This window comes from Lathamus discolor, chromosome 11 (assembly GCF_037157495.1).
Source record: "Lathamus discolor isolate bLatDis1 chromosome 11, bLatDis1.hap1, whole genome shotgun sequence".
Classification (NCBI taxonomy): Eukaryota; Metazoa; Chordata; class Aves; order Psittaciformes; family Psittacidae; genus Lathamus; species Lathamus discolor.
The window spans coordinates 13088903-13116660 of NC_088894.1; the positions used below are offsets into that span (position 1 = coordinate 13088903).

General features: G+C 55.6%; 1 protein-coding gene across 2 annotated transcripts; it reads right to left on the reverse strand.

Moving 5' to 3' along the window:
• Positions 1 to 461: 461 nt before the first annotated feature.
• Positions 462 to 27120, reverse strand: MYH7B (myosin heavy chain 7B). Of its 2 annotated transcripts, XM_065691622.1 has the most exons (42): positions 26969 to 27120; positions 26117 to 26220; positions 24327 to 24470; positions 24067 to 24223; positions 23937 to 23964; positions 22879 to 22975; positions 22000 to 22023; positions 20119 to 20211; positions 19020 to 19083; positions 18800 to 18898; positions 17708 to 17811; positions 17044 to 17182; positions 15689 to 15807; positions 15403 to 15552; positions 14915 to 15085; positions 14041 to 14220; positions 13825 to 13957; positions 13276 to 13352; positions 11834 to 11921; positions 11311 to 11428; positions 10630 to 10753; positions 9750 to 9886; positions 9077 to 9332; positions 8282 to 8524; positions 7930 to 8106; positions 7457 to 7602; positions 7052 to 7142; positions 5927 to 6316; positions 5238 to 5364; positions 4668 to 4786; positions 4244 to 4440; positions 3752 to 4101; positions 3169 to 3293; positions 2804 to 2919; positions 2524 to 2716; positions 2240 to 2443; positions 2016 to 2141; positions 1737 to 1907; positions 1396 to 1500; positions 930 to 1025; positions 687 to 824; positions 462 to 569 (listed from the first exon to the last, which is right to left on the reverse strand). In XM_065691622.1, the coding sequence occupies exons 1-42, from the start codon at positions 27063 to 27065 to the stop codon at positions 561 to 563; spliced, it is 5826 nt and encodes a 1941-aa protein (XP_065547694.1). In that variant the 5' UTR covers positions 27066 to 27120; the 3' UTR covers positions 462 to 560. The 2 variants fall into 2 exon arrangements, with proteins under 2 accessions (XP_065547694.1, XP_065547693.1); XM_065691621.1 differs by lacking the exons at positions 22000 to 22023; positions 22879 to 22975; positions 24067 to 24223; ... (1 more) ...; positions 26117 to 26220; positions 26969 to 27120.
• Positions 27121 to 27758: the final 638 nt, after the last annotated feature.

Sequence of the window (27758 nt, forward strand, 5' to 3'; positions counted from 1 at the left end):
GAACCAAGTGGAGATGTCGTTCTTTGCAGGCCCTTTGCAGGACTGTAGTTGAGGTTTTTCATGTTCTCAGGAGTAATGGTTTTGGTGAGGCTGTGCGGGGCAGTGGTGAAGTCACTCTCCTGGAAAGGTTCATGCACTGTGTAGCTGCAGCCCTCGGTGCCATGGGTTGGTGGTGGCCTTGGCAGTGCTCATTCTGTGTTCTGCCTGACACCCTCACCCCCCAACCCTGCCTCAGCTCTGGGCCCTGCTGCTGAGAGGGCTGAAGCGGGCTGGGGGGGCAGGATGAGGACAGGGCTCTTCTCCCAAACCCCAGCACAACCCTGGAGCAAGAAGGGCAAGCGGAGAGTCCTGTCCCTACCTCCTGCCTGGCTGTGCAGGACCCCCCCAGAGCCCCCAGCTTGCCCTCCACAGCAGCAGAGGCCAAGGCCCTGGTTACCCTGTGACAGACACAAGGGAGCAAGTCCTGGCGCATCTACGTTTATTCACACAGTGCAAAGCTGGCAGCAGCCATTCAGCTCCAACCTACAGCAGGCAGCGGGCAGGGCAGGCACCGGTGCCTGCTACTCGTGCTGGGGAAGAACCACAACAAAGCTTTGGTGAGAGCCCAGCCCTGGCGCTGGGCAGGACGGGGCCATGGGCTGTGCTACACGGATGCTGCAGCCCTGTCCCTGTGCTGGTGGCCTTACCTTGGAGGCGATGACCTCCCTGGTGCGGGCGCGCAGTTTGTTGACCTGCGTCTCGGCGATGTCCGCCCGCTCCTCGGCATCGTCCAGCTCGTGCTGCACCTTGCGGTACTTCACCAGGTTGGAGTTGGCCTGCTGCTCCTGCGTGGGGTATGGGCACCGCATCAGCCTCACGGCCCCTTCCTCCTGCAGCCTCCCGGGGTGCTCTGCCCCAGGGCAGCAGCAGCGGTGGGGATGGGCACTTACCGCCTCCTCGAACTGGCGCTTGTAGCTCTTGACCTTGCTCTGCAGCTTGTCAATGAGGTCCTGCATCCGTGCCAGGTTCTTCCGGTCTTCCTCAGCCTGCAAGTGCCCCAGCTCTGTTAGCAGGACCCAAAACCAACCCCAGCTTGGGCTCCAGCTGCCCCACACCTTCAGCCAACAGTCCCAGTGGTGCCAGGTCCCCTCGCACACACACACAGCACCAGGGTCTACTCCCCATTTATCGTGTGTGTGTGTGTGTGTGTGTCCCCAGACCCCTTTGTGCTTCAGCACCCAGCTCAGGAGGTGCTGGCCCGGGGCAGGGGCTGGTTGCTGTGGCCGCAGCCTCTCCTGCCCCTTTCCCCTGCGCAGAGCCCAGGGCAAGGTGGGGACTGGGGTAACGGCAGGGGCTGAGCACAGGGAGTGTTGAGCTGGGTCCTGCGGGCTGGAGCTGGAACCGGTGCTGCTGTACCTGGTAGCTCAGCTCCTTGATCCTCCGCTCGTACTTGCGGATGCCCTTCTGGGCCTCAGCCATCTTCTTCTGCTCCATATCCAGCTCTCCCTCCAGCTCCCGCACCTGCAGGGGGATAGAAGCCAGCTCAGCACCAGCCCCAGATGAGGCCAAGACACCTTCCCAGCTCAGAGAAGCCACAGCTGAGACTAAACAACTCCTAGGAAAGGCTTTCAGGTCCTCAGGGACCATCCGTCACTGCCCATGGATCCCGTGTGCAGTCTGCCCCCAGAAGGATGAAGCAGTGCTGGGGCCCTGCAGAGCCTGATGCACCATGAGGGGCTTGCCCCCTCCCTTCTCACCCTGGCCTCCAGCTTCTGGATCTGCTTTTTGCCCCCCTTGAGAGCAATCTGCTCCGCTTCATCCAGGCGCATCTGCAGGTCCTTGATGGTCTGCTCCATGTTCTTCTTCATCCGCTCCAGGTGCGCGCTCGTGTCCTGCTCCTTCTTCAGCTCCTCTGCCATCATGGCAGCCTGCAAGGCCAAGAGGCATCACCACAAGCCCAGGCAGCCCTGGGGGCTCAATGAAGACGTTCTGTGACCTTCCCCTCTCCTCCCATGCGCCAGCCCCGCTGCTCTTACATCTGTGATGGCCTTCTTTGCCTTGTCCTCAGCGTTGCGGCACTCCTGCACCGCATCCTCCACCTCACTGCTCAGCTGCGAGATGTCGGCTTCCAGCTTCTTCTTCTGGTTGATCAGGCCCGTGTTCTGCAGGCAGAGCAGGGTCAGTTCACCACGGCCCCACTGCCGTGCAGGCTCCGGGCTCTCCGGTGCCAGCAGAGACGCGGGACGTGGCGGTCCCTCACCTGGGAATGGAGCAGGTTGACCCTCTCGGTGGCCTCCAGCAGCTCCTGCTCCGCCAGCTTCCTGCTCCGCTCCGCCTGCTCCAGCGCCGCCCGCAGCTCCTCCACCTCGGCCAGCAGCAGGTTGTTGCGGCGCTCCAGGGCGGCCGCCTGCTCCTTCAGGTCGTCGTTGTGGCGCTGGGTGTCATCCAGCTCGATCTGCAGGTCCTGCAGGGCACCAGGGGGTCAGCGGGCGCGGGGCTGGCAGCAGGGGCAGCCCCAGCCCAGTCCCATCGCCGTCACCCAACCTTCATCTGGGCCTGGAGCTGCCGGACCAGCTTCTGGAACTCGGCGGCCTGGCGGTTGGCGTGGCTCAGCTGGATCTCCATCTCGTTCAGGTCTCCCTCCATCTTCTTCCTCAGCCGCACCGCCTCGTTCTTGGCCCGTGCCTCTGCATCCAGCGTGGCCTGCATGGAGTCCATGGCGCGCTGGTGGTTGCGCCTGTGGGAGGCGATGCGTCAGCCCCAGCCCTGACAGAGCGGGGGCCACGGAGCCGGCGAAGGCCCAGCCCGGCCGCGCTGCACGCACCTCAGGTTCTCAAACTCCTCGTCCTTCTCCGCCAGCTTCCTGTCCACATCAGCCTTGATCTGGTTCAGCTCCAGCTGGATGCGCAGAGTCTTGCTCTCCTCGTGCTCCAGGGCCCCCTGTAGAGACAGTGGCAGCCATGGGAAGGCGGCCCTGGGGGTGCTCCATCAACCCCCCCGCCCCAGCCCGGCTCTGTCCCCACGCCAGCGCTATGGGGAGCAGGGGGAGCCACCCCAGTGCCTTGCTGTGGCTGCACGAGCCCCACGAGCGCAGGGGCTGCAGCTCAGCCCAGCCCTGTCTCCTTGCTGGGAGCTGCTGCTCCCAAGGGCAAGGGGCACGTGCGAGCACCATGGGGAACAAGGAGCCACCTCAGCCTCCTCCAGCGCTGCCTGGATATCGCTCTTCTCGCTCTCCAGGGCTTTCTTCAGCTTCTCCAGCTCATGGATGGTTTTCCCGCTCATGCTGATCTGGTCGGTCAGGTCAGCAATTTCCTCTGGCAGGGGCGGAAGGGCGTTTGGTCAGGAACGCGAGTGTGACATCCCCGTCCCCCTGCCCGGGCTGGCTGACGACCCTTAGAGAGCAGCTGAGTCGTGCCTGAGGCCACTGCTGCCGTCTGGGCGAAGGAGAGGGCATAGGAGAGGCACTATGGACGCATGGAGACCCGCTTGGCCACTGCAGCACCCCCAAACCAGGGTCATGGCGCTGCCTGCCATGCACCATTGGCTAACAAGGGCCAAGTGGCCCTGCCTGCCTGCCCATAGTGCCCAGCACGAGGACAGAACAAGGGTGGCTTCCTGGCTGGGCTGCTGCATTCCTTGTCTTGGCTGAGCAGCAAGGTCTGATCCCTGCCTACAGGGACCCCCACCCCACCACATGGCTGAGGACAGGGCACCCCATGAGAGCAGGAGTCTGGGCAAGGAGTTCAAGGGGAGAGCTTGAGCCCAGTCCTACCCTGCAGGTTCTTGTTCTCCCTCTTGAGGGTCTCCAGGTTGTCCAGGGACTCCTCGTAGGCATTCTTGAGCTTGAAGAGCTCCGTGCTCAGGCTGCGCGACTCCTTCTGCGATGCCTCCAGCTCCGCCTGGGTCTCCTCGTACTTCTGCTTCCACTCAGCCAGGATCCTGTCGAAGTTGCGCTGCTTCTTGTCCAGGGCAGCACAGGCTGAGTTAGCGCGTTCCAGGTCCACCGAGAGGTCCTCGATCTCTGTCTGCAGCCGATGCTTGGTCTTCTCCAGCGAGGAGCACTTGGCATGGGCAGCCTCCACCGCCTCCTCCGCCTCCTGCAGCCGGGTGGCCAGCTTCTTCCTGCCGATGGCAGCGAGGGGGGAATGCTCTTGGCCCATGTCATCCCACCCCAGTGCCCCCACAGCCTGCCCAAACAGCCCCAGCCCATCACCGAACGGAAACCTGCCACCCGCAAGGAACCCACTTCCACCATCAGACTTACTTGGCTTCCTCCAGCTCCTCCGTCCGTTGGATGGCATCCGTCTCGTACTTGGTTCTCCACTGGGCCACTTCTGCATTGGCCTTGGACAAGTTCCTCTGGAGCTCGCTCTTGGCTTCCACCTCCTCCTCGTACTGCTCCCGCAGGAGGTCACAGTCGTGCCGGGAGGCTTGCAGGGCATGGGCCAGGGCGTTCTTGCTCTGAGGAAGGGAAGAGCTGATGAGAGGAGCCGCTGGCCCCGGGACGCCAGCCATGGCTCCGGGCTGGGGCAGCAGGAGAGGGCTCCTGGTTTGCCCAGGTTAAGAGGCTGCCCTTGGGGCTCCTGTGTGCAGGGAATGTCCCGCCTCCCCATCCCACAAAGCACATGGGACACATGGCCCATTCCCTGAGATCTGTGCCATGCCGAGAGCAGCCATAGCAGCCTCACCTTGGTCTCTTCATCCAGCTGCCTCTTGAGCTCCTCAATGTTCTGTGTGAATGAGGTCTTGCCACGGCTCAGCTGGTTGATGAAGGACTCCTTCTCCTCCAGCAGCCGACTGAGCTCCCCTGGGGTCAAACACAGCCAAAAGAGCTACTTTGGGGCTGAAGGGCTGCCACCTGCCTTAGCTCACACTCCTGCAGACCCTGTGGCCCTCAGCTGCATGGAGACCTCCAGCAGCATCCCCACCGAGCCACGCTGGGGCCCATGGGCAGAGGTACAAGCAGCTAAAGGCAAAATGAAAGGAAATCCCTCCTGCTGATGCTGGAGCTCATAGAACATCCCCCAGCACAACCGCCATCACCACAGAGGTTCTTTTCCTTGGCCTATAGTCAAGCTATACAGCAGTTTTGCAAGGCCTGAGTGGAGGCAAAACAAGGACATCCCATCCCCCTGCGCTCCAGATGGAGCTGCTGCTGTTTCCTTTTGTCCATGGCAGAAGGGGGACACTTTGCCTGGCTGGACCTTGTCCCACATGTCCCAGTGCCCCGGGGCAGCCACGTGTCCCCTGTCACGCACCGTTCTCAGTCTGCAGCCTGCCCCGCTGCGTGCTCACGTCGTTGAGCTGCCGCTGCAGCTCGTCCACTTTGGACTTGGCCTCGTTGAGCTGGTCCTCATAGGTGCGACACAGCTTCTCAGCATTGGCCTGTGTGCCCCAAGCAGAGCCTGTGTGAGACCCAGCCCTGGCCGCACAGCACCATCCTCCCCAAAGGGACTTGCAAACATTGCCACAGGGATACAGGGACAAGCTATACCCAGTGAAAAATGGGGACTAAAGGGGCTACAAGAAACCTGGAGAGGGGCTTTGGACAAGGGCCTGTAGGGACAGGCCATGGGGAATGGCTTGAACCTGCCCGAGGGGAGACTGAGATGAGCTCTTAGGCAGAAGCTCTTCCCTGTGAGGGTGCTGAGGCGCTGGCACAGGGTGCCCAGAGAAGCTGTGGCTGCCCCATCCCTGGCAGTGCTCAAGGCCAGGTTGGACACAGGGGCTTGGAGCAAGCTGCTCCAGTGGAAGGGGTCCCTGCCCGTGGCAGGGGTTGGGAATGGATGAGGTTTAAGGTCCTTTCAACACAAACCAGGCTGGGATTCTATGAGTCTGTGACTTGGCCATGGCAAAGAGCTACCTAGGACAACATCCCACGGGCATGGCTGTGCTGAACACACCAGCTGCACTGATGTTCACCGCCCTGCAGAGAAGCAGCGCCCACCTTGTTCTTGGTGAGGTACTCGATGTTGGATGACAGGTCATCCACCTCCATCTTCAACTCGCTCTTCTCCTTCTCCAGCTTCTGCTTGACGCGCTGCAGGTTGTCGATCTGCTCGCCCAGCTCGGCCACGCTGTCCGCGTGCTTCTTGCGCAGGGCAGCGGCCGTGGACTCGTGCTGCAGCGTCGCCTCCTCCAGGTCCCGCCGCAGCTTCAGGAACTCCGCTTCCCGCTTCTTGTTCATCTCCAGCTGCGTGGCCGTGGCGCCGCCGGCCTCCTCCAGCCGCTCGCTCAGCTCCTCCAGCTCCCGGGACACTTCCGCCCGCTGCTTCTCCACCTTGGCTCTGGCAGCGCGCTCGGCCTCCAGCTCCTCCTCCAGCTCCTCAATGCGGGCCTGGCAGAGACAGAATCATGGAACGGTTTGGGTTGGGGAGGACCTTAAGAACATCCAGTTCCGACCCCTGCCATGGGCACATATCCCCTAAGGGGGCCTACAAGGATGCTGGAGGACTCTTCATCAGGGTCTGTACCGGTAGGACAAGAGGTAATAAGGCAGATGCTCCAAGCATCAGGTTTCACCAGCATCTTTGCTCTCCACAGTGGAGCAAGGTGTCTCTTCTGCTGCTGGGGAACAAGCAGCCACCAGTGTGGAGCAAAGGCCTGGGCTGGGTTGGGTTTCTCTGAAGCAGGCGTTCCTGACGCGCCCTGGCTGCCTGTTTTGCAGTGCTCCTGCTCTCTATACCCTGACATCAGGATCCAGGCTGATACTTGCTTCTTTTCAGTGGGAACCTGCATGTTTTAACCTGGCGCCTGTCTGATAGGAAGAAGCCCAACATACAAGTTTGGATCTTCAGAGTCTGGGCACTGGATTTAAGGTTTTAGTCTGGACAGAGAACTACATCCTAGAAGCTTTTCCTCGTGCTGGTGCTAGCATTCACCTCAATAGCTCATTCTTTCATGAACTTCTTTTCAGCCCACCACATTTTGGCAGAGGCTTTGCTTTTTTTCATCACTCTTCTGCCTAGGAGATGTGTTCAGAGAAGGTCTGGGCCATACAGATTCCCCATCACATTACACATGATGGAAATTGAGGACTCCTAGGCTGTGAGAACAGTTCTGCCCACCATACCTGGAGCTCCTTGATCTTCTTCTGCAGCTGGGCCTCAGTCACTTGCCCATCTTCAATCCTTGAATTCAGCTGACTCATTTCAAAGTCCTTCCTGTACAGAGAGAAGGCAGAGCCCGTGGTCAGACAAACACTGTCCTCCCAAGGACATCTGGCTCCTGAAGCCGGAGGAAGATTGTTCCCTGCAGTGTAACAGCTCCAGAGGACAAACAAATCCCCATAGGAAAGGAACCACAGGCGTAAGAAGCAGCTCATGGACTACTCTAAGCAAGTGCTGAAGTGGCCAAACTGGCACACTCAAAGCCCCATCCCAGCAGCTCCTGCAGAGGCCACACGTCCACTTGATCTAGAGGTGGGCCCTGGCCTGGCAGAGTAAGCACAGAGCCCAGGCACAGATCACACACTCACTTCTTGAGTTTCTCCTCCAGCTGCTGTTTGTCATTCTCCAGGTCCATTACAGACTCTTGGGTCAACTTCAGGTCTCCTTCAAGTTTCCTCTTTGCTCTTTCCAGGTCCATGCGGACTTTCTTCTCTTGTTCAAGAGAGCTTTCCAGCTGGAGAATGAAGGGCAACAGGGTAGGGAGGGAAAGGATCCTTTGCAGCCCCAACCTTCCCCATGACCACTGCTATGGCAACTTCACCCAGCCCTGAGAGCCAGAGCTGTTTCCTGCTTGGTGTCCAGTCCCATTCTCTCAGCCCAGAACTGCTCTCCATGAAGTACTCTGGATCACCTCTTGGTCCAGGGGCAGTTTGCCAATGGGGTTATTCATCAACTGGCCATATTAAACGGGGATCTGATAATGATCCCACCCTCCAGATCCCATCAGGGACAACCTGGAGGTGTGACTGAAACCTCTCTCACTTCACTGTCTATGACTCACATCATCCACTTGCTGCTCCAGCTTGACCTTGGCTTTTGTCAGTGTGTTGACTTTGTCTTCCTCGGCCTGCAGGTCATCCAGGGCCTGCTGATGGGCCTCTTGCAGTGCTTTCTTCTCCTTCGTCAGCTTGGCAATGATCTCATCCAGAGCAGCCATCTCTTCAATCAGGTTTTTCACCTAGAACAGGGAGTCAACAACTGAGCACATCTTCTCAGGGAGAGGGATGCTTTGCTAATACCCATGAAAGGCTCCCACAAGCCAGCAACCTTGTCCCTGGTGCTTCTCTTTGGTGCCTCCACAAGCTTTGAGGCCCCAGGGCAATGAGGCTGTGTTCTCAGGAAGGGTTGCTTACCTTGTTCTCTGTGGCATGCTTCTCCTTCTCCACTTTGGCCAGCGTGATCTCCAGGTCATCAATGTCCTTCTTCAGCTCTGCGCACTCATCCTCCAGCTTGCGCTTCTTGGCGGTGAGGTCTGAGTTCATCTCCTCCTCATCCTCCAGGCGCTCTGTCAGCTCCTTCACCTTGGCCTCCAGCTGGATCTTGGACTTGATCAGTAGGTCACAGCGCTCCTCTGCATCTGCCAGGTTGTCTTGTTCCTGGGACAAGCACAGGAGAGGCAGTGCTCACCCACTGCTCCAGGAGCAGGCTCTCAGCCATGCTACCCTGGCCACAGCTGAAGCTCTCCTTGTGGAAGGGGTAGAGCAAGCCTGAGTTGCTCAGATGGACAAAACCAGACAGCTCTGTTTGCAAGATCCATGGGACAACACTGACACTAAGCAGGGCCAAAGAGCTAACAGCAACTGAATCTTTCCAGAGGATGGAAACACTGGAAAGACACTCCCTGGAACAGGAACAGCACAGATCAGCCACAGCCAGTCAGCGAACACTGTCATCTCCCCATGCTCCTGGTAAGATCACCCTTCCCAAGCCAGGGGAGCACAAATCCCTGTGGCAGCTCTAAGATGGCAAGTCTGTGATGATGCTTCAGGTTTGCACCAAGTCTAACACCGCATTTTAAACAGATTGTGGCAACAAGGGGATCTTGAACTGCAAGAGGCTGCAGGAGGGATCTAGCATGCTCTGCTCCTTCTCCTGCCCATGGACCCTGCGTTATCTTTAGACTTCCATAGAGAGGGTGAAGCACTCACTGCCTGCAGCTGGAGAGCCAGGTCGTTCTTCTCCTGGATCATGGAGACCTGTTTTTCTTCCAGTTCCTTCCTCTTAGCCTCGGATTTCTCCAGAGCCTCCTTCAGCTTCTGGAACTCCTCCTTCAGGTTGGACATTTCCTTCTCAGTCTGAGCAGACTTGAGCAAAGGCTTGATCTTGAAGAACAGCTTCATCCAGGACCAGTTCTTGACAGCATTGAAGGCCCGGATGTTCCACTGGATAGTATAGAGGGCTTCCCTGGAGGGACACAAGCAGGGCATCATCATGGGTGTACATTCCCCACATCCCATCCCCACTGCAATAGATACGAGGCTTTTTCAGGCCTGGACACAGCTTTATTCTCCACCAGTATGGAAGTATGCTGAACGAATGGCATATAGTCTGCACACTTAATGGCCCTAGTGGGATGAGTGGTGTGAGCTGGCTTCAGGTCTCTTCACTCTGCATCCCTTTGAATCTTCCAGTGGAAACCAAAGGCTTTCCTTACCCAGATACACAGAGCCTCCCTACCAAGCCCATGCCTGACCTCTCACAGGTCTGCCTCCAGCCCTTCATGACAGGGCTTTACCCAACCACTGCCCCAGACCTGCTCAAATGTGCAAAGGAACAGGGAGACACACAACGTTCCGCCTCTCCCCCCACCCCCAGCTCTACCTCCTGCTGATGATCTTCTGATACTCGATGCGCATGAGGTGCCCACGGATTCTGGCCTGCAGCATGGTCAGGATCTTGGCCAGACGCTCATCCCTCATCTCCTCCAGCAAGCCCAGCAAACCAGCCTTGAAAAACACCTGCAGGATCAGAGGGAGAGCAGAGTCAGAGCAGAGGGGGCAGCGAGTTCAGGGGTAACATCACCCACGAGGCAGAGCTGACTTGTGGCCAAAGCAGGGGCACACAGAGCAGTGAGGGCTGCACACTGCAGGGTCAGTGCCCTCCCTGCACTGCACTGGCTGGAGGGGCACCAACAGAAGGCACAAGGGGACACCAGAGCTTCCTGCCCTGAGTGGACACAAGCTGCTGCGTTGGGTGGTATGAGCTCAGGCAGCAGAGATGTTCTGCTCAGACCTGTTTCTTCCCAGCCTGCATCTTCATCAGGGACTGTAGCGATAGGACAAGGGGTGATGGGTTCAAACTGAAACAGGGGAAGTTCAGGTTAGATATTAGGCAGAAGTTCTTTGCTGTGAGAGTGGTGAGGCACTGGAACAGGGTGCCCAGAGAACTGGCAAATGCTCCATCCCCGGCAGTGTTCAAGGCCACGTTGGACAGAGCCTTGGGCGTCATGGTCTAATGTGAGGTGTCCCTGCCCATGGCAGGGGGCTGGAAATGAGTGATCTTGAGTTCCTTTCCAACCCAAACCATTCTGTGGTTCTAGGATTCCACTGCCCCTTTCAGCCCCTTCAAGGGCCACACACAACCTGCAGAGAGCAGGGCTCCAGCACGGCTGTGGCCAGGCAGAGAGTAAGCTGGGCACGGGGAGCACACTGGGACTGCAGACAGGAAGGACAGCATCCCTGGACCGGCTGCCTACTCTCACCTTGGTATGACCGAACTTGTACTGCGAGTGGTCCAGTTCCAGGGAGCTCAGCAGCTTCTCTGTGGCCTTTCTGCTGTCCACAAACTTGTCATCTGGAATGGCTGTTGGATTCAGGATACGGTAGCTGCAGGGACAAAGCAGAGGAGGACATGTAGGAGAACTCCAGAACAGAGTAGATGGCTCTATCATCATCCCTGTACCCCAGTCATGCCAATTCCCTCTAGTACTTCTAGACAGTGCTGCTGCACATGCTGGACCCATCTATGAACCAGTTGCTCCAGGGCACTGAATGGGCTCTGCTGCAGAGCAGACACCAGGGAACCCTGCCAGATCTTAGTCCCTGAACACAAGGAAGACCGTGCAGGAAGAGGCCACTGGCTGGATGGGGCCAACTACAGAGCAGTAAGGATCCCAAGGGCAGAGAGAAATGGACCTGAGCCTTGCCACCATCTCCCTGTACCAGCCCTGCATTTCAAACATCACCAGTCTCATCATGTCTGGCAGCAAACTCTCCATGTCTGGCAGCACAGAGCAGCAGCAGTGCTATCCCACACATGCACTGGGAGCGTGGTTGTGGCTCAGACCAGCCCCACACAAGCAGGGGAGCAGGTCAGAGCCAGGGCAAGTCTGTCTCCCCTAGAACAAGTGTGTGCTGCTGGGCAAGGAAGAGGAGGGAGTTACCGCTGCTTGAAGTCTGCGTAGAGGATCCTGTTGGGGAAGCCTTTACGGCAGATGCGGATGCCTTCAAGGACACCGTTACAGCGCAGCTGGTGCAGCACCAGGAAGGCATCCATGGCTCCTGTGGGTGAAAACAGAGGTGGAGCAGACACTCAGCCCAAGAGGATACAGGAAATGGAGCTGCAGCGTGGGTCTGAACCCTGGAAACGAATCCACCCATGATTTTGAATGCAGGTGTTAACCCATCCTGCAGGCCTATGCTGAGCACGAGTGGGAGTCAGTGAGCCTGAAAGACTCTGCTGTGCCGGCTGTCATACACAAGGCAGCCCCAACCATCAATGCACAGCCAAAATGGAAGCCTGGCAGAACTCATTCTCCCCAGTAGAGGAGGCTGGTGTGGGTCACAGGGAGCAGAACTGCTGCAAGACAAGGGTTGGAGAGAAGGTGGGTGCCAGAGTCCTGCCAGCTCCCACATGTGGATGTCACCCGAGGGAACTCCCTGGGCGCTGTCTCAGTCTACACATACCTGGGGTCTTTGTCTCGTTGGGGATGATGCAGCGGACAAAGTGGGGCTGAGTAGAGCGCAGGTTGGTCATCAGCTTGTTGAGGTTCTCCTGTGGGACAGACAGGGGATAAGGCACAGGGTGACACCTCTGCTCCCCTACAACACATCTCTGCAGTCCCTTCCTTCTCCCCACAGGCAGGGACAGAGCAGATGCTGAGAGCCCCCTACCACTCTTCATGGGAAAGAGAGAATTCTTCCTAATCCCTGTGCTATCCTGCCAACTGGACACCCCAGCCCTGTAAGCACGACCACTGCCTTCTGCCAGGGTGGGAGCAATGGCAGAGGGGACTGGGTGCTCCCCAAGTGTTTGCAGGTAAAGGTTTGCTGCAGGGGACAGCCAGAAACACAGCACTGAGCATATCCTCGTAAACAGCTCTGCTGTCACCGACACTGTGCTCAGCATCCTCCTGATCCGCACTGCCTGCAGTCCTCAGCTCATCAGGCTTCCCCTGCACTTCCACAGTGCTTTCCGCACCCTTTGGCCATGACAGAGGGCCCTGCCAACTCAGCCTGGGCCTCCTTTCCTGTCCAAGGCAGGGCTCAAGCCAAGACATGGCCCTGCCTTTTCCTATGGGACAGGCATCTGCACCCTTGATCTTTGCAGGCTCAGCCTGCCTGGGAACACCTTCCCGCAGCTCCACCTCACCACGGGGCAACCTCTTGCCACAAACACCTCTCCCCAAGGCCTGTGACTTGCCCAGGAGGAAGAAAGTCACACATGTCCCTGCAGGGGCTCTGACACCGGCACTGCCCTCTGCGAGCACCCTGGCACCACAGGGCTGTCACAGCAGGACACAGCTTTGGGCTCACACCCCCCTCTGTGCTGTTTTCCAGTGGCTTAAGCTCTGGGGCGGACAAGAGCTTCTGTGGTGAGCACGGGGTGTCACCCTGAGCTGTGAAAGAGCTCAGGTCACCTCCCTGCACAGGACAGCAGTGAGCTGCCTGCTCAGAGACCTGCAAGTTCCTCCTCCATTTTCTTCTGCCCAAAGGCTGTCCTTCCCGCTGACCAGAATGAGGAGAGAAGTAGCACAGACTTAAAGTGATGTTCATGTAATACATCACCTAAACATCACTACAAGTCTTAACTGCCGCTCTCTCAAAGGCGAAGGAGCTGTGAGCAGCGCAAGCATCAGCCGGGCGGAAGCGGCACAAGCCAAAGGGAACCATCGCTCTCCCAGCCTGGAGCCCCGTGTCCTTCCCTAGGGCACAGGGATAGGACTGGGACTCTGCCAGGCACCAGCCCCTTGAGCACGGACAAGAGGGCGTCAGGAGCTTTTGCTCCTTCAGGAGCTCTGGTGGTCCCTCAGGTGCAAGATACCCCAGAGTCTTGGCAGGGGAGCGGGATGACACTGGGACACTCTGAGCATGCTTCCCTATGGCCTCGGACGGGGACTGGCTCTTACCTTGTGCAGCTGAGACACTGTTTGGAAAGAAGCTGCCTTTTTACGTTTCTCCTTGGTCCCTGGCTTGTGAGGTTCCTCTGTTGGGTTGAAATATTGATTCATTACATCAGCACATCTGCTTGGCTTGGAGGACGCAGGGGCATCTCCAAACACCCTCAAAACACCCACAGCCCCTGCTCTCTCTAGTAGTGCCCTGCTGCAGAGCAAAGCCATAGAGCAGAAACATCTCCCACAGCACCCAAACTCAGATCTTGGTAACAACAGACCCCTTCAGACATCTCAGGTCACACAGGGCCACCAGGACAGTTCTTTAAGCACTGCATAAGCTCAGCCTAGTCCTAACCCCCTCTAAAGCCCCCAGGCCAGCACTGCATGGCCAGAGCACCCACCTACCCAGGTCAGAGAAGCTTTTAGGGGTCAATGTGGCTCTTCCCCTTGCCTGGGCTGCTAGGTGCAGGAATACTACACCAACAGGGTGCAGGGGCGAGGAGGCTTTGCCGCAAAGGGAGGGGAGCTCAAGGTCAAGAAACAGATGAGGTTGCTCCTCACCTGAAGATGAGCCCACGTAGTTCTCATAGAGGGAAGCCAGGAGCTTGTTTTGGGACTTTTGGAAGACAGACACCACTGTCTCATTCAGGGGGTCCTTGTTCTTGTCCAGCCACCCAATGATGTTGTACGGCACCTTTGAGCAGAGAGAAGAGGCAAAGGTAAGGTCAGTGCTCCAAGGGGGTGGTGTGGGTGCTGTGGAGGGTGCCCGGGACGTACCACACCAGCGTAGTGCACCAGCTCAAAGTGCGCCTCGTACTTCCTCTTCTTATCCGGCCGGGGCTTCTGGAAGTTGGGCGACTTCCCAAGGTGGTTGTCATAGAGCTTAGCTTTGAAGGACATGTCAGAGGCTTTCGGGAACATGCACTCCTCTTCGAGGATGGACAGGATTCCCAACGGCTGCAGGGGGAAGGTAGTATAAAGAGGTCTGAGCTCAGCCTTGCCATAGCCCATTCCAGAATGGGGGATTCCTTGTGCCGCTGAGCAGAGCTTGACTTGGGAGACCTCATCCTCTTAGAGGCAAATGGTGCAAGACATTGACTATGGGACAAGCTATCACTGGTGTATTCCAGGCTGCATCTGACCTCCAGTCAGTCAGAGTGGGACCAGCCAAGCCTGCAAGACTTAGGGGCTTGCCCAGGTCCATCAGGCTGTGGGACGGGGAGATCCTCTCCAGCATCCTGATAGGTGAGCTCCTTCCCACTGAAAGAGGTGAGTTTCCACCATGCAGTGGTGGAAACCTTTTGTACAAGCTGCTCTGAATCAGCAAGTACTTAATAAGAGGCTTTGAGAGGCAGAAAGTGGGTAGGAAAAGGGGGCAGAGATCGGTGTTCTCTGGAGGCAAAGGCTGCAGCAAGTTTTGTGGCTCACCAGTGGCTAGGAACAGAATGTCCGTGGTTTCAGAAAGGCAGGATTTGTGCCAAAGGGACTCATTGGGCTGGAGGCTCTGGGGTAAGTGTGCAGAAAACAAAGCTGGGCACTTCCCACTCACTGCAGGGGGGATCATTCCATCTCTGGTAGCAGAGCACCTCCAGTCTTTGCAAACAAGCCACCTACCACAAGTACCATTCCCATGCCCTGACTCATGCCTTACCTTCTCAATCAGGTCAATGCAAGCCTGCAGGTCCAGGCCAAAGTCAATGAAGACCCATTCAATGCCTTCTTTCTTATATTCTTCTTGCTCCAGGACAAACATGTGGTGGTTGAAGAACTGCTGCAGCTTCTCATTGGTGAAGTTGATGCAGAGCTGCTCAAAGCTGTTGAACTGCCAGAAGAAAACAATTCTGCATTAGAAGGAGCCCAGACGTGAAGGGCTTCACTCTTCTGTTTTGTCTGGGTGTGAGGAGTGATCTCTGCTAGGCTCAGCTGGACTGCTACCAGAGCAGGCAGCCAGGGATCACTGGAGATGTGTCCACAGCAGTGTGAGCTGCCTGTTAGCTCCAGACGGACTAATCCAGACAAGAGCTTGTTTCTCTACCAAGGCAGTTTCTTGGAGGAGAAGGAGCTGTCAAACACCAGGAGACTGAGCTGTCTGGCTACAACATTCCCCCAGTCCCATTGCAGGGGGCCCGCAGAACTCACGTCAAAGATCTCGAAGCCTGCAATGTCCAGTACTCCAATGAAGAACTGCCTGGCCAGCTTGGTGTCCAGGGTCTTATTGATCCGAGTCACCAGCCACTTGAACATGCGGTCATAGGTGGCTTTAGCCAGGGCTCCCACCGCATAGACAACCTGCCAAAGCACATCATAGAGCAGGCCATGAGCACTGATCCTTCTCCCTGCCTCTGTAGGAGCTGGAGGCTGGAGAGCTCCTCTTGGCACACCAAGGACAGACCCAGGGAGCTCAGGGCTCCTGAGGCAAACTCACCTGCTCCACGTTCTGACCTTTGGTCACATACTCATTGCCCACTTTCACACGAGGATGGAGCAAGCCCTTGATGAGGTCAGCTGAGCTGATTCCCATCAGGTAGGCAGCTTTGTCAGCACCTGTAACGCAGCACAAAGGCATGAGGACCAGCGAAGAAGGAAAAAAGACAGTAAGTAAAACTTCCCTGGTCTCCTGCTGCTCAGTGCTCGCTATACACATTTTTCCACCTTCTCCAGTGTCTGGTGTGATTTCCCATCCTGTGTATTGTATGACTGTCCTGGGTTCAGCAGTAGCAATCATTTTTTCTCCTTCTTAGTAGCTGAACCCAGGACAATGATGCTTTCAAAGTCTGACCTCCTGCCCGAGAAGTTACTGTTTGGAGGAGATGGCTGTAGCAGACCTACTGCACCTTACCAGGTTTTCAAGCCTTATCTGGGAACCTCTATGCATTTTCCAGTGGGATCTTGGATTCCCATAGTGAATTTAAAGTGACCAGAAGAGAGGTGGTTTTCTTTCTTATCTTTCATAGACTCCTAACAGCAGACTGAGCTGTAGGGAACCACCTCTGTAGGGAAATCACTGCTAAAGCAAAATCATCAGTAACGGCCAGGTAGCAGCTGAATCCTGTGCTGACATTCCTCAGGCAAGGGGAACTCTTTCTTCAGGAATGTTAGCAGGAAGGTCTGATCCAGGTAGTCATGCAGCTGAAGTACAGTGACTGCTGAAGCCCTCCAGTTAAGTGATAGGGCTCCCCCTTCTCATCCTGTCTTGAAGCTTGCTCCATTACATGGGAGCCAAGCATCACGCAGTGGTGTAAAAGCCATAGAAAATACTTGAGTTGTGCCTGAATTTCCAGGCTTGCTTTGCAGCCTGACCATTCTCTTAGACCTCTGATTTGTACTGGATTTTCGTAGGCAACAAATAAGGAGAAGTATTAGTGACTGTATCCTACTCTAACCACTCTGCAGGAGGCTGCGTCTTGAGCAGGTCCCTGCAGTCCTGACCATGGCCTGGCTCACACTCTGTGGATGACCTGCACTGGGAGGCTGTCAGTGCCAGAGAAGAGGAGACGAAGGGCAGCAGAAGACTGAACAAGGTGAAGCACAGGCAAGGGGTGAGAGCCTGTGATGCTACTGAGGCAAGTCTGATGCAGATGAGACCACCTACTGCTTGTAGAAAAGGCTGCCCTAAGTGTGCCGGCTCAAAGACAAACCCCTTTGTGCACCTACAGACCATGTGGTTGCTTGGGATGACAGCCACTGACCAGGCCAGGGAAGTTACCACACTCTGCCCTTGGAGGGGTTTGCATGCCCAGGCCAGGCTGGGCAGAGCTGGCAGTGTGGAGCCAAACTCACTTTCAGTGCCGTCAGCCTCTGCCTGCTCTTCTCGCTGCTTCTGCTTGAACTTCATGTTGCCAAAGTGCATGATAGCACCCACTATTTTATAGGAGCCGTATTTCTCATCATTGCTGAAGCCCAAGATGTCCATGGCATGCTGAGGAGAGACAAAGCAGTGTAGATAGAACAACATCACCACTCTGAGGTCAGGTCTCCTAACGTGCTCTCCCTGTCCTGGGGCTCTGGGCAGGGTGCTCTGTCCAGTGCACACCGAGCTGAGGAATCCTGTCCATGGGATTTTGAATGTGAGGCCAGCTTCCACCAGACTCATCTGAAAGCAGAAGGACTAGCCTAGCATCCACAAGCAGAAGGCTTTCTAGGCTGAGCTCTCTCGTCTTCTCCTGGGAGCATGGGAAGTGCTCATGTGCTACAGAGCCTTCCTGATGCAGGGAATTACTCTGCCTTCTCTGCCTGGATGAGGCTGTTGATGGAGACCAGAGTCACTTTGCTCTTTCTTTGTAAGCTCAAAGCACGTGCCAATAAACCAGAGGGAATTCACAGTTAATTTAGAGAGGGACACAGAAAAGCCAGGACATGTCCCCACGTCTCCCCATGGGAGATGGAGGTTGTGCCCTCCCCCAGGCCCACTTCATGCTGTGCAGTGGGAAGGAAGTTCACATACATCTGTTGCCATGAGCTCCTCGCCATCATCCATGTTGTCCACAGTAGTTACACCCTGAGAGCAGAAGTGGTAGTCATAGGGGTTGAGGGAGAGCAGCAGCATATCTGTTGGGGGAAGACATGCAGAGGGTGAGGCCAGTCTGACAGAGACCAAGCTGGAGCAGAGGGGCACAGATGAAGAGGTAAGGCTTCACCAGCCTCAACTACTAGAGGGCACCAGCCGGTGGGAGGAACACCCTCTTCAAGCCCAGGCAGGTCCACACATGGGTCCATCTCCTCTGTGATGTGCCTCCTGCTTGCTATCTTGGGACATGGCTTGGCTGAAGACTGATTTAGAAGTGGCCATCCATGTCCTCGTGACCACCAGATAAGATTACTGCTCTGCACAGTGCTCCAGACCTGCCTAATAAGGTCTTGTCCTTGAGCTCAATGAGCCTGCAGCTGAGGGGCTGACCACCCCGGGAGGCTGTGCCAGCATCTTCCTGCACTGTGGAGAGGGTTTTGTGCACTCCATGGGGCCTGGGACCTGAGAGCAGGGCTGCTCAGAGCACCAGTTGCCCCAGGGCAAGCTCGGGTCTGCTGGGACTATCTAGGATGTGTCTACACCAGCGAGTGAGCTGTGTAGCTGTTTCCAAGCCCACCTGAAACACATCACCTCACTCGGGTGGCTGAAGGAGCTCAGAGCAGGCTGCAAAACACTTCCCCCTGCCCCAAAAGGAGTAAGAATCCACCCTGCACATGCTGAGGTCAGTGCTGTACCCACCACACAACAAGGACTCTATGCAAGGCAACTTTGCAAAGCGTGCTCCCACCCTGCAGATAGACCCAGAACCACCTCTGCTCCTCAGCAGTTGCAGAAAGGGCTTTGGTCTGGCTTCTCTGCCTGGGAGGATACAAGAGGCTGGAGTAGGTGAAATCCCTTCCACTCTGAATTATTCACCAATCCTATGATCCTGCACAACTAACAAAGCATCTGAGGGCAGTACTTGCATGTGAGCTGGGTTTGCTCATTCCCTGCGGACCCCAAAGCTAACACAGAGCCCTTTCTGGCCATTTTCAGGTCATGATGCTAGAAAAGCCTCGGCTGCCTTACCTTGCAGCTCTGGTTTCTTCCCAGAGAGGATCTGGTAGTAGATGTGGTAGCTCCGCTCTTTGGGCTGCTGGAAAATCACTCTTGATTTTTCCAGAAGATCTAGAACCAAGCAGGGCAGAGGGGTCAGAGGAGGGGTTGTTCACTCCCAGAGCTGGCCCAGCATCAGCACACATGGGGAGGTGCGATCCCTCCCCACTGCAGCAGGCACAGCTCTACTCACAGATGTCAATGTCTGCGGAGGCCAGCTTCCCTGAGGGGCCAAAATGGATCCGGATGAACTTGCCCTGGAAACGTGCGGGAGGTGAGTGCTGGGCTTGGCTACACATTTAAACAGCTTGAGAAACCTCAGACAACTGCAAGGCACTGGTGATTTCCCACTTCTTAGGCTTCTGCTGATGCCAGGAAAGTTACTGGGCTCTGTGAGGGGTGGGTGGGTGAAGTTCCCTGGTTTGTATCATCAGCATCACCAGGCTTTGAACACCAGGCAGGCAGAGATTTCACTCACAGCAGATAAATCCCTCTCATAGAATCATCACAGGATCCCAGAGTAGTTTGGGTTGGAAGGGACCTCAAAGCTCCTCCAGTCCCAACCCCTGCCACGGGCAGGGACCCCTTCCACTGGAGCAGCTTGCTCCAAGCCCCTGTGTCCAACCTGGCCTTGAGCACTGCCAGGGATGGGGCAGCCACAGCTTCTCTGGGCACCCTGTGCCAGCGCCTCAGCACCCGCACAGGGAAGAGCTTCTGCCTAAGAGCTCATCTCAGTCTCCCCTCAGGCAGGTTAAAGCCATTCCCTTTGTCCTGTCCCTATAGGCCCTTGGCCAAAGCCCCTCTCCAGGTTTAAGAACAGACGTGTTCTTAAAGCTGAGCAGTTCTGTGGGGCAGTGTGATACTGAGTCTGCCCCAGCCTCCTGCTCCACGGTGTGCTGAGGAATCCCTGAAGTATCTCCCATCCAAGGCACAGGAACAGGCATCACAGGATCCCACAGCAGACCAAGGCTGGGCTTAGCAAAAGAGATGCTGCTCCCTGGAAGGGGCACACAGCACTCCACGCTGTGCTTACTGCCCCTCAGCTTTGGTCCTGCAAGGGATGTCTCTGCAGCTACAGGCTGTGACACCAAGGCATTCATTCTGCACACCATTTACTGCACGGATGTAACCAGAAGCAGCCTGGCCTCAGCAGTCCAATCCCACCAGGAAGCAGAGCCTCCTTCCTGCTGCGTGCCTTTGGCTCACACCATAGAGAACACAATGGCACAAGTGGTGCATTCAGCTTGCATAAACACAGCACTTCAGCTCTCTGTTTTGCTCAAGACACTTACAAAACGCGAGGAGTTGTCATTCCTTATGGTTTTGGCATTGCCAAAAGCTTCCATGGCTGGGTTAGCCTCAATGATTTGATCTTCGAGGGTGCCCTGCAAAACAAACCCAAAGGATGCGTCAGTTCCCACCCAGCCGGAGGGGATCTGTTACCAACAACGCAGGGAAACAGCTAGTGGGGCTCCTTGCACCATCTGCCTGCTCTGCCCTGCAGAAGAGCCTGCTGCTCCTCAGGCGTCTCCTTGTCTCACAAAGCAATGCAGCTTGATTTAAGGGTCAGCGGCGTTAGGCTTTGCAGCAATGCTCTCTGTGGGCTTCTCCTTGCCTAAACTCTGAAGACCCAGCCTACTCTCCCCTCTGCACACAGCAGCCCTTAGCCCCTTTCTCAGGCTGCTACAATATGAAACCAAGAGCAAGCACACGCTGTCACCACAGCAGCCTGAAACATTCCAGTCTCTGACTCTGACAGGAATTTCCTCTTCCACCAAACATATTCTGGGACAGTTTAAACCACAGAACATTGCAGAAATTACCCAGAAAGCAGGCTTGATCCATGACTCCCTACACTAACAACATGCACAGCAGGGTCCCAGTGCGATGGGAACACATCACCAGTCCCAGCCGATGCGATCTGCTGAGCTCACCGGAGCTCTCCTGAGCAAGCCCCAGAGTTGACCTTGTTTCTCCATTCATGTTTCACACACACAGTTCAAAGATAAAGAGACAAGCTCCAGCTAATGCAGGCAGAGCAGGACGAGAATTCACGGAGAGAAGCAAGAGACTCACGCCAAGCCACGCAAAGGACAGTGGAGGCTGACAACAGTAGCAGAGCTTGGTGGCACAGGCTCCTGCAGGCTCTTTCATGAGAGCTTTATGCCCATGCTCTGACACATTCCAGCCCATAGGGCTTTCCCTGCACAGGAAAGCTCTGAGCAATGCCCACCAAGAGCTGTACTGTGCCCACCAGCACTGCCCAGCTCAGCAGCTCCAGCTGTGTGGAAGGTAAGGAGCGGGGAGCAGCTGTGAATCACAGCTTTAACCCACTGCACTTTGTCTCTGGGATAGCCTCTGATCTGTTATCCTTAAATCCAGCCTGATCTAAGCTGTTTGGCCTGTGAGACTCAATGGGGGCTGCCCCGGGGGCTGCCCTGCACCCACAGCTCCAGCAACCTCAGGTGTTAGTGATCCTCCCTTTAGTGTGCACCAGCTAAGGGCTGTCCCTCAGTGCTCAGAGAAACTGAGGACACAGGGCTGAGCCCTGGGGGTGCTGGCAGTGCCAGGGACCGAACCAGTGCTGGATTTCCAAAGGAGCCCAGTTGTTCCCTTGGAGCTAAGCAAGCACCTCAGAAACGCACCCCTAGAAGGACATGAGCTGCCTGCAACATGGAGGGTGAGCCTGTTTGGGTCTTTGCAGAGGGTGGCATGTCCAGGCATTAATGACAACCCAGGTCTGAAGCCAAAGCACGATGCTGCCCACGACAAAGAGGCTCTTCCCCTGCTCCTCAGCACCACCACCCTCAGCTGGGCTTCGAGGCTTGGGGGAACACTGCCAGCTCGGACTGTGGGGGCTTCATCTTCTCTTTGGAGGAGCCCACACCCCCCCCCAGGCAACACAAGGTGCTGGGTAAAACCAGTGTTTGAAGAGCAATGATCCCTTGAAGGAGAGGTTGGAGCCAAAAAGATAGAAAGTCACTAAGAGATGAAACACCAAAGCTCCAAACTATGGGAAGGTGGGAGACACAAAGCGAAGTGGAGAACTAAACGCTGCTCCTGCTCCCAGACCCAAGGCAGAGGCCTCACACAGGCATTCCTCATCACCCCATCGCTCTGTGGTGCACCAGAACTGTCCTCAGCATTAAAGGTTAGGAGTCTACAACACTTACCCCAGTTTTAGTGGCAAGAGCTGCCTAGAGAAAGGAAAGAAAATGGTCTTTAGCAATCCAGAAAAGGCAGGCAAGAACCACAAGAAGCATGGTCAGAAAAGCAGGGCATGACCATTTAGTGCCAAAAAACCGTCCAAGAAGAAAAATGGGAGGATTAAACTCTACAAGAGATGCCAAAAAGTTGTTAAATAGATTAGCTCAAGAAAATAAAGAAATGCATCAAAAAGCAAGAATGGTTAAATCCAAACCCAAAGAAGAGTAAAGAAAATAATGCTGAGGTATTGCTTGACTGATACCTAAAGCAGCCAGTTTACTTCTACAGCGGAAAAGCAGGCTGGAGCCTCAACGTATCAAGAAATAAGCACTTGCAAAGGCAGCTCAAAAATAACCAGCACCAAAGAAATGCAAGAATCAAAACAAGAGCAAGAAAAGGACAAGGTAGAAAAGGGTCAAAATGAACAAGGGGGAAAAAAAGGAGAAAAGGATGAAAAGCAAGGCTTAAAAGAGGCAAGGTGGGAAATGGCAGGTTTACTAGGTTCTTTTAATACTCCTTAAGAAGCAGCTCTGTGGGGTGTTGAAGGAGGAAGAGAAGATAAAGAGGGCACCTAAGGCACCTCTTCCAGGCTGCACAGATTGAGCAGCCACATGAAAAAAGTCCATTTCCCCTTGAGCAGAGTAATTTCAAGCCTTGCTTGTTCAAAAGGCGAGGAAAAGCCAAGCCCTGGGTGGGTCAGACCAAAACACGCTTCCAAATGCAAAAAGATGGGGGAAGAAAAAAAGGAAAGAAGTAAAAAGAAGAAAAGGGGGAGGGAAGGGAAAGAAAAAAACACCAAAGAAAGGAAGAAAACAGCACGAGCTTGTTTCAAAAGAGGGTCTTACTAATTTCTTGCCCGGTGTGTCGCCCAAGGCTGCGACAATGGCAAAGTACTGAATGACCCGCTTGGTGTTTACAGTCTTACCAGCACCAGATTCTCCGCTTAGAGCAACAGAAATACACAGATCAAGGGCATGAGGCAAAGAACAGGCAAACCTTCAAACAGAGACCCTGCCACCCTGCTCATCGCGCCAGGAAGGAGAAGCAGAGTCTCGGAGGGGTGGCACTGTCAATGCCCTCCAGCCTGTGGGTGTGCGTGCTTGTCTTTGGGGCTTGTCTTAGGAGCGAAACCCAGCTCCATCCTCACCGTGTCCTGCTGGGGGTGCCGCAGGGGGTCAGCTGCCCGCTGCAGCTATGGCAGGAGGTGCTGGCACCCACCACGGCTGCACAGCCCCAGCCCCGGGGCTTCAGCTGTGCGGGATCAGGCAGGACCCAGGTCTGCTGCTCCTGCTCGGGTGCTTTCAGCACGCTCTGCTTTGCTGGGGGGTCTTGGAGGCACCACACCGGGTGGATCCTGCACCAGGCGCAGCCGGCGGGCTGGCTGAGCTCATCCCTATAGTTAGCTGCTCTCCCATTGTAATCCCAGATCACAAAGAGCCCGGGGGGAGCAGAGCTGCCACCGGACACGCACCAAGCATCTCTCCGCAGCCCCTGCCTTTCCTAATTAGGCTATGGCCAAGGCTAAAAATGTCCATGGCTCCTGGCAGCGGCATAGGGTCCTTTAGAGTCCTTTATATAGCCCTTATCTATATGTCACTTGAAATCAACCTGGCCTACACCCTCCCACGTCACCTTCCTCCCCCACCATCACCCCTCTGGCCACCTCTGCCACCATCCCCCTCTGGCCTTGGCCTCCATCTCTCCTTTCCCCTTGCTCCTCGGAGGCAGTTGGGGTGCCCCATAGCAGCTTTGGGGTGCAGGGGACCCTGCTTGTCACCTCACATTGTGGCTGCATGTGAGGTTGGGTGGGAAGGGATGGGGGACATGGCCGAGGGGCTCCCCTGGAGCACAGGGTGCTGCCCAGGCACCTAGCATCAGGCTGAGCAGGGCAAGGGGCACTTACGTGATGAGCATGGACTGGTTTTCACGGTCTGGAAGAGAAGGAGGAGGCATTAGGACAGTGCCACCCACCTCACCCCCAACCCCAGGAGCCCAGACCCCCCAGGAATGGGGGACCCAAAGCGAGGGCTTACTGCGCAGCATGTCGTTGTAGGCATTGTCGGCGATGGAGTAGATGTGCGGAGGAGCCTCGGTGCGCCGCTTGCCCTTGTAGGCTGCCACCACCGGCGCCGTGTAGACAGGCAGCCACTTGTAGGGGTTGATGGTGACACAGAAGAGCCCCGAGTAGGTCTGCAAAGGGAAAGAGGGCGGGTGAGGGATGGGGGTGCTCCGATGCCCCTTCATCTCCCCACCCCACCGGCTGACCCCCTTCTGCCGGGGGCCAGTGACTTACGTAGATCATCCAGTGGGAGTAGCGGCGCTTCAGGTTGTAGAGCACAGAGGCCTCATTGAGGTGCGTCAGCATGGCCATGTCCTCGATCATGTCGAACTTGGGTGGGTTCATGGGCTGCAGCTCATCCTCCTTCACCACCCGAGTCTGCCAGAAGAGGGGGACAGGTGAGACGGAACACCCTGAATAGCCTCTAACCTGCTGCGTGGATAGACATGACATCCCCATGCTGGGCACCCTGCCCCATGCCTGCTGTCCTCCCATGAGGGCTGGTGGGGTTAGCAGAGCCCCAGCCACAAAGCCCTGCTGGGACAAGCAAGCTCCAGACCTCTTCTCTCCCAGGGAGATGGGCTGTGGCTGAGACCAACAGAGGGGATGCAAGCTGGGGGGCACCAAGATGTCAGCCCACAGCATGCTCAGCACCCCTGTCCTGTGCCCTTCTTCACAGCCTAAAACCCTGCAGGAAACATGGATTATTGCTTAGAGAGATCCCTGGTTATTTGGGCAAACAGCTGAAGCCTGCACCCCATCACTGATAACTGTGTTTATTTAATCCCAAGCACTGGGAAGCTACCACGTTACGAATCTGGCCTGAATGGAAGAAGCTGCATTTAGCAAGCGGTCTTGTTAATAAAGATGAAATGAAACCTTTCAAAGAGCTTTTTTACAGGTGGGTATGAAGTGTGTGGTGTTAGAAGGTGTTAGGTGTTAGAAGTGAGAGCTGGAAATGCTGATCCAGGGAAAGCAGATACACTTTCAGATGTTGGAAATCTGCTCAACATTGTTAAGCAAGGCAGTTTCAAGAGGGAACAGCAGAAAGGTTTGGAGTCTGCTTTGTTCACAGAAGCTGAAGATCTTTCAAATATCAGAGTAATTTTTACAATTTATACCCCCTCCCCAATAGATTTTATTTTGGGGAGGGCAAATTTCATTACTTTTTTCCCCCAGTTTCAAGCAAAAAACGTTTTCAAAGCCTTGACACTTTCATAGACCATTACATGTATTTCTTCTAAACCCGGCAGACACGAGCACTTCTCAGTGCCACGCTGACCCGCTGAGGAGCGGCAATAATAAAGTCTAGGATTTACTGCCCGGGCAGGTCCTTGGGTTTCTTCCCCAGCGTTACACCAGTCTGAGTCTCTGCACTGCGATGAAGCTGTGGGGCCATGAGACTCCCAGAGCCGAGACTGGAATATTCATTATTCCATTTGCAGCTATTGGCACTGGATATTACGTTGATAAATACCAACTGATCCTTGTTTGCTCATTATCCTGATAAATACCAGCTGACCCTGCCTTGCTTTGCCTCCCTGCTGCTGCTGGCAGGCTGGAGCCTCACCACGAGGCTGGTGCTGCCCTTTGTCTAGCGCCTGTTCTCCCAACAGCACCACAATCCACTGCAAATCCTGGCTAAAACGAGCAGGAACTGGCCAACTGGCCCCTTACCTCTGGTCTGAACCTCGGAGAGGAGCCGGGCAGTGGGTTCAGCATTGCAAAGGGCTGTGATGGGGCAGCCTTTCCATCCACAGCCTGAAGCCGTGCTGGGCCAGGGCTGTCCCCTTGGGTCTGCCCTGCACAGGAGCCGTGCTCAAATCCAGTGCTCCATGCATGCTGAACCACTGCCGCTCTTGGCAGGTCATCGGTGTCCTGACACCACATCCCCTCGGGGCACCACTGATCAACCGGGTTATCAGCAGGAGCTCAGCTAGTTTCAGACATGAGCCTGTCACATATATCCACACACACACACACACACTTGCTCTCCCTTGGTAAAGGAAAGGTATTTTGCTTACTTCCTTATTTTTGGTTTCCACAGTGACTTTGCCACCAGTGCTTTCTTTGATTTCCACTTCTATATAAGCTTCTTTCTCATCTGGGATCCAAGCACGCTTCTTTCCTGGAGAAGGAAAGAGAGGAGAGGTAGAGAAAGGAAAGGAAAGGAAAGGAAAGGAAAGGAAAGGAAAGGAAAGGAAAGGAAAGGAAAGGAAAGGAAAGGAAAGGAAAGGAAAGGAAAGGAAAGGAAAGGAAAGGAAAGGAAAGGAAAGGAAAGGACACAAAACATGTTGAAATGTAGGAAACCATTTGACATTGTCAACTGAAAGCCACATGAATGCAGTCAGATAACACGGAAGGAGAGCAATTCTTCCTTCCTATGTTCTTGGTCATAGGAGCTGGGATTTCTTTGCCTTCTTTGTGTTTGGCAGCTACTTATTTTGCCAGGATTGACTTTTAGCCTGACCCAAGTCTGCTGTTCTTGTGCGCTTGCACTGGGACCATCATGAGGAAAGGACGGTGAGAGGAAGCAAAATTCTCCTCTTTTGCTGAACCAAGAGGAGCAAGTTGGGCCCTGGAGCCCGAGCTGCAGTGAGCGGTGGACACCTCCAAACTGCAGCTGGAGAAGGCTTTGACCTCCCTCAGCCCATCTCCCCCAAAGGCCTCCTCTGCAAACGAGGAGAAAGTTAAAACCCTGCTTTTCCTGCTTGTGAGCTCTTCCTCCAGGGTGGTGGGGGCAGCTCTGTAACACCTGCTCCATGAGGAGCGGCACTGGGAAAGGGATGGGGATGGTCTCCAAAGAGAGCCATGGCCAAGGGGCTGGCGTGGGGCACACACATGGGGCTGCGCCGAGAGCTGCCTCAGGGTCTTACCATCGAAGGGGATTGTCTGCAGCTTCAGCTGCTCTGTGTAGCTCTTCCGGAGGTACTCAGCAGCCTCCCCAAACTCGCTCATGTCCAGCATAGACATCTTGCCTGGCTGGAGGAAGACCTGGCAGCAGTGAAGGAAGAGTGCAGGACACCCGAACGCTGCAAGGAGGGAAAGGACAATGAAATCAGTGCATGGGGAAAGTGCCCGCCGCTGGGCTGAATACCAATAGCAACGTAATCACCAAAAGAGCTTTTAACTTTAGAGAGACAACAGTGAACAACAATAGTAGCTAATAATAACCATAATAACAAGGCAATTACCAACCACTTTCCCTTCTGCTGCTATCCAGTCCCAGCTGGGTGAGCCAGCACCGCTTTGGTGTCAAAACCATCATTCACATTATAGGTGTCACCAGAGATCATCAACGACACCCTTTTTCTTGATAAACTCAGCTAAGCCTATTCCAGCTCTAGAGACCTGCTGGAGCCCTGGTACCCAGCACAAAACCTCTGCACAGACCCCGATCTGCTGGAAGATAAAAGCAAGGCTGGAGGTATTATCCCTGGGACGACCCCTTCTAGAGGATCGCCAAGAGAGCTGCTTGAAGAAGATGGTGCTTTCCAATATCCATCCACTGCAGTACCACACAGCAGAGCACCGGGGCACGGCAGCGACCACAACCATGGCCACTGCTGGTAGCCAGGAGCTCGGCAAAGCACACAGCCCTTAGCAGAAGAGCTCCTGGTGCAGGTCTGTCCCACCCTCCCCTGTACCGCCACAGTCAGCCCCTGT